Source organism: Muntiacus reevesi, chromosome 13 (assembly GCF_963930625.1).
Source record: "Muntiacus reevesi chromosome 13, mMunRee1.1, whole genome shotgun sequence".
Classification (NCBI taxonomy): Eukaryota; Metazoa; Chordata; class Mammalia; order Artiodactyla; family Cervidae; genus Muntiacus; species Muntiacus reevesi.
The window spans coordinates 20666392-20672511 of NC_089261.1; the positions used below are offsets into that span (position 1 = coordinate 20666392).

A 6120-nucleotide genomic window follows, 5' to 3' on the forward strand; every position below is an offset into this window, starting at 1 on the left:
AGGAAAGGGTAAGGAAACCCATTCTGAGAGTAGTCCAGAATCTAAATTTTCACAGTCAGCACCAATAAAAAGTATTTTTTTCCGTAGAATTTGTGAACAATAATGGTCTACTATCCCTTCTCACTTTTATGTGACTTCCTGAAAGACCCTGAGTCAGAGGAGACAACATTTTCTTCTACATCGATGACATTTCCTTATTCCAGGTAGTTGAAACAAAGTTTCGTCAACAAAGCTATACATCACTTCCTTACAATTTCTGAAGAAGGCTTCTTGATAACATTTATGTTTCATCACATTCTATGAATTTGAAAGAAGCAAATCAGAATCAAGACTGTGGTTGGGGTCTGGATCTTTCTTTCAGTTTGTTCTTGCTATTTTTTAATGAGAACCTCAGCCTACCAGGGCTTCCCTGGTGGCTCAGAAGGGAAAGAATCTGCCTGCAATGCAGGAGACCCAGGTTCTATCCCTGGGTCAGGAAGATCCCCTGGAGAAGGGAAGGGCTACCCACTCCTGTATTCTTGCCTGGAAAATCTCACAGACAGAGAAGCCTGGTGGGCTACAGTCCACGGGGCCTGAAAGAGTTGGACAAACACGACTGAGCGACTAACACTTTCAGCCTACCATGAGCTCCTGGATTTTTTTGACTTTTTTTCCTCTTGGAGGGTAAAGTCTCATCACTCTTTTGACATAGGATGACACACAGGATACAGGCTTTCTTTTGGAATCTGTTTTTATTAAGATGGAGCAACAAGGGGGCAGCCCAGGAAAGAGTGAACTAAGAATAGAGCTTAAAGCAGAAGTGCAGGTTTTTCCACAGATTTCTATCTGGAGTTCTTTGAAGCTGATAGAATCGTTGCTTTCACTTCTCCCCTGGAATCTGGGGAGCAGGGGAACTAACAGTGACAGCAGAGTAGCTCCTTACGGGCTCTGAACACCAGGGGAAATGGCTTCTGGGCCTCAGGGTCTTTGTGTGTAAAACGTGTTAACATAATACATCAGAACACTGAGCATTACTGCCAGGCAATGCACTTAACGCTTCACATACACTTACTCATTCATTCAAATATTTACTGAGCGCCTACTGTGTGCACTCACACTTGTAGACTCTAAAGATTTAAGAGGAAGCAAAGTACCTGTGCTTCAGGATCTTCCATTCAGTGAATCCACCCAACGACCTTCCTTTTTTCTTTTTTTTCCTTTTCTTTTTTTCTTTTTTAATCACTTTTTATTTGTCTGCGCTGGGTCTTTGTTGCTTTGCGCGGGGTTAGTCTAGTTGCAGCGAGCAGAGGCTACCCTTCCTTGTGGTACACAGACTTCTCATTGCAGTGGTTTCTCTTGTTGTGAAGCACAGGCTCTAGGCACACAGGCCTCAGTAGTTGCAGCGCTTGGGCTCAGTAGTTGTGATGTGCGGGCTTAGTTGCTCCATGGTACGTGGGATCTTCCCAGATCAGGGATCAAACCCATGTACCCTGCATTGGCAGGCCGATTCTTTACCAGTACTGCTAAGCCACCAATGGAGTCCCCCAAAGACCTTCTGATGTCAATGCTATTGTTACCCCTGTTTGACAGATGAGGAAATTCAAGCTAAACGTGGTTAAATAAAATCCACCCCTAGATCACACATCTAGTAAGTGGCTAAGCTGGCATTTGAACTTAGATTCATCTACTTTGTACAACCCATGTTTTCCATCTCTGGGCTGTGCAGTGCCCCTTAAAAATGAGTTAATAGGAACAATATATATACATATGTGCATACTCAGTTGTGTCCAACTCTTTGTGACCCCATGGGCTGTGGCCCACCAGGCTTCTGTCCATGGGATTTCCCAAGCAACAATACTGGAGTGGGTTGCATTTCCTTCTCCAGGGTCTTCATGACCCAGGGATGGAATCTGGGCCTCCTGCATTGCAGGCAGATTCTTTACCACTGCGCTACCTGGGAAGGCCAGGGACAGCCTAGATTGGTGTTTTGAGGCCAAAGAATGCAACACTGGTATTAGTTGCAGATTAAGAGTCTAAATGGGCTTCCCCAGCGGAAAAGCATCTACCTGCAATGCACAAGCCACAGGAGGTACAGGTTCGATCCCTGGGTCAGGAAGATCTCCTGGAGGAGGGCATGGTAGCCCACTCCAGTATTCTTGCCTAGAGAATCCCCATGGACAGAGAAGCCAGGTGAGTTACAGTTCACAGGGTCGCAAAGAGTCGGACACAACTGAAGCGACTTAGCACGCATGCAAGAGTCTTTTTTTTTTTTTTTTACAACATTTCAGTGGGTTTTGTCATACATTGACATGAATCAGCCATATAGTTACACGTATTCCCCATCCCGATCCCCCCTCCCACCTCCCTCCCCACCCGACTCCTCAGGGTCCTCCCAGTGCACCAGGCCCGAGCACCTGACTCATGTATCCCACCTGGGCTGGTGGTCCGTTTCACCATAGATAATATACATGCTGTTCTTTCAAAACATCCCACCCTCACGTTCTCCCCCAGAGTTCAAAAGTCTGTTCTGTACTTCTGTGTCTCTTTTTCTGTTTTGCATATAGGGTTATCGCCACCATCTATCTAAATTCCGTATATATGTGTTAGTATACTGTAATGTTCTTTATCTTTCTGGCTTACTTCACTCTGTATAATGGGCTCCAGTTTCATCCATCTCATTAGAACTGATTCAAATGAATTCTTTTTAACGGCTGAGTAATATTCCATGGTGTATATGTACCACAGCTTCCTTATCCATTCATCTGCTGATGGGCATCTGGTACCATTACACGCCAGTCAGGATGGCTGCTATCCAAAAGTCTACAAGCAATAAATGCTGGAGAGGGTGTGGAGAAAAGGGAACCCTCTTACACTGTTGGTGGGAATGCAAACTAGTACAGCCACTATGGAAAACAGTGTGGAGATTTCTTAAAAAACTGGAAATAGAACTGCCATATGACCCAGCAATACCACTTCTAGGCATACACACTGAGGAATCCAGATCTGAAAGAGACACATGCACCCCAATGTTCATTGCAGCACTGTTTATAATAGCCAGGACATGGATGCAAGAGTCTTAATTGCAGAAAATCCCCTGGGAATTTGAGAACATGTAAAGAGAGGAGCCAAGAACGCTTTCACTGCTTTGTGACTTGAGAACGGAGCTAAGATCGGCTTGGCATCTCTCCCCCTAATCCAGGGCAGAAGCAGCATGTCATTTCATACAATCATCTCATTCTGAGGACCTCATGGGCATATTTGAAAATTCATGTACACAAGGCCTACTACCTTTTCCACTCTTTGGTGTTTGTATAGAATCCTACAATAAAAGGAAAACACCAGTGTCTGTAGAGAACAGATCTAGAAACTATAGTCATCATAATGGTGAAGGTCATTAACTTCTCTGTTTGCCCCCTCCCCAGCCAAACACACAAGTTGACTAAGGACCCTCTGGGTCAAAGGGACACTAGCAAAGTACCTGGCACAGAACATTAATTCAGTAAATATGTAGAAAACAAATGATTGAATAATTTAAACTCATAGTCACATTACAAGCAATTTTGCCGGACTTAGCACTACCCAAAGGTTAATAGGACTTTTTCAAGTGCTCAGCTTCCACTGGAAAAATCAGGACAAGTAAACATATCCTTGAGTACTTTCTTTGAAATGCAAATACTTGCAGAAAAACGTGGAGCTCCGAAAAGGTGCCAGCATATTGTTTTTGCTGTCATTCTTCTTGGGCTCCTGAGTAGTCAGAAAAGTAGAGAGGGGCCCTGGGAATATGAAAATCTTTGGGGTCAAGACATCCCACTCTAAAGAGCCTCCCTCTGCCTGAAATAAAAATATTGACTTACCCCAGTTTCTATTTTCCAAGAAAAGTAAGGATATAAGATCAGAGGATGGGTCATTAAATTCGCTGACTCCCCCAGGGAGAGAACATGACAGAATGACAGATTTAAACATTAGTACATATTACCTGAGCCATTTAAAATTACTCAGGGGCCAAGCTCTTCCCAACACACACACACACACACACACACACACACACACACACACACCTCTGTCATTAGAATCACATTATATAAATGCAACTGACTCACTTCTCAAGTGGAACCTTCCAAAAAGGCATAGTGATCCGAATTTTGTATCCAACAGAGTGAGGAGGGTACAGTTAAGAAAGAATGGCATTTTCAAGGCTCCCCACCCCTCAGCATGGAGTATTTCTAAGTCACCAATCCAGCCTCCTTGATTTTGTCTGTCTGTCTGTCCTGGTGCCATCTGTCACATTTGAAGATCTCACTGCACCTCGGACTGACTTTGGAAGCTATTTGCCACACTGATGCAACTCTTGCAACAAAGGTTGGAAGTGGGCATCCCCTCTGGCCTCTTGAAGCATCCTGGACACCTAGGCCTCAAAGTGCAGATTTTGAGTTTGGTGTAGAATTTGGGGTATGAGGGACTTGAAAAATAATACACCAGGGGATCCAGCATGCTGTTTATGTAGGTGAAGCTGAGGGTGACGTGGAGGGCCACATGGACGGATGGATTGCAGGCGCTGGAGGGCACTGTCCAGAGGAAATACAGTCTGGCCAATGCACTGGGCAGGTAGCAGGCAATAAACACCACCGTCACCATCATGATGAAACGAATAGGCTTCTTCATCCGACTCTGCCTGGTCAGATGCTGTCTCTGCTTGAGGCTCCAAATGATCTTAAAGGAGCAGAACAAGATTATGCCAAGGGGCAGAAAGAACTCCAGCTGGAACATGACATCATGCCAGCCATTGGCCGACACCATGATGAAGCTCTCACAAGCTATGACCTTCTCTTGCACACACAGATGGTTCTCCATCAGAAGATACAGAGTCCCCAGGATGACCAGGGTCCAAAGGGCACAGACGATGCCAACTGCAGTCCAGTTGGAGATGGTGTTTATCATATGGTGGGGGTGGACCACTTTAAAATACCGGTCCACAGCCACCACTGTGAGGAAGACAATGCTCCCAGCCCTGTTCATGGCCAGCATGAAGAGCGCCACTCGACAAGCAATATCCTCAAACGCCCATTGCCTCTGTCTGAGATAGTAGTCTGTCCGAAAGGGCAGGCAGATCATCAGAAGGAAGTCGGCCATGGCCAAGTTGAACAGGTAAATAGTGCTCGGCTTCCAGGTCTTCATGTGAAAGCAGAAACCACAGAGGGCGACGCCGTTGCCCAGGATGCCAAGCACAAAGGCGAGGATTAGCAGTGACGGCATCACCTCGGGCATGTGGTACCCCTGGATGAGGCAGCACGACCTGTTGGCCATGGTGAAAAGAGGACCAGTGCTCTGTGTGCCGGGCCGTGCCGTTTCCAACGTCTTCACCGTGGGAGGCAGGTACAGCACGTGTACGTGGATGCAGGCGCCCCACGGAGAACAGAAACTTCAGCCAGGAAATGCAACACTGCAGTGGAGGCTGGATCACAAGCGGTCCATCTCCAACCCACACCCCCAACCTCCTGGCCCAAGAGCCGAAGCCTGTAGCACCCCAGGGCCTGGAAACACAGGTGACTTCACCAAGTTGTCATTTCTGGGAAGCAGCTGGCTGATCCGAGGAAATTCACGCCGGAGAGGAGTTGTTGGGACGTGCCCCAGAATGGATTTTTCTTTCCAGCCTCTCTCTTTCTCTTCAGATTCTCTCCAAGCTGGAGCATTAAACGAAGCTACTCAGAAGGCACGAAAAAAAAAAAAAAAAAGCTTGTTTGTCCTCCCTCCCCGGTGGAGAAACACAAACATTTCCTGGAGCTGTTCTGGGTCTCTCCTCCCTAACCTTTGCCTGACTGCCCCAACCTCACCCTCATCCCATGGGGGCTCTCCCAGGCGGTGCCAGAGAGGGGAGGTTTAGCTCTGCCGCTCCTCAAGGCCACTTCCTGCGCCCAGACCCAAAAATACAGCACTTCAAAATCAGAAGGATCTACGGAGGGGAAAAAAAAATTCCTAAAATATAACTTGTTTGGCTGTTCAAAAAATACTCTGAAGTGAGTCGCCCTCCCTCTCCCTCACTGGCACCTCCCTTGGGCATCCTTCCTTGAACCCAGTTACCAGCTTCACCACCACCGAGACCGTGAAATGAATCTGAAGCCACTTCTCATGTCCGTTTTCATG

The 6120-nt window shown here is 46.6% G+C and overlaps 1 protein-coding gene across 1 annotated transcript; it reads right to left on the minus strand.

Moving 5' to 3' along the window:
- Window positions 1–3028: 3028 nt before the first annotated feature.
- On the minus strand, window positions 3029–5608 carry HCAR1 (hydroxycarboxylic acid receptor 1). The gene has a single exon (XM_065904469.1). The coding sequence runs from the start codon at window positions 5281–5283 to the stop codon at window positions 4276–4278; it is 1008 nt and encodes a 335-aa protein (XP_065760541.1). The 5' UTR covers window positions 5284–5608; the 3' UTR covers window positions 3029–4275.
- Window positions 5609–6120: the final 512 nt, after the last annotated feature.

What these genes read in the sequence shown, in the direction of transcription:
- HCAR1 (XM_065904469.1), bottom strand. Translation starts at nt 5,283, where the DNA reads ATGGCCAACAGGTCGTGCTGCCTCATCCAGGGGTACCACATGCCCGAG.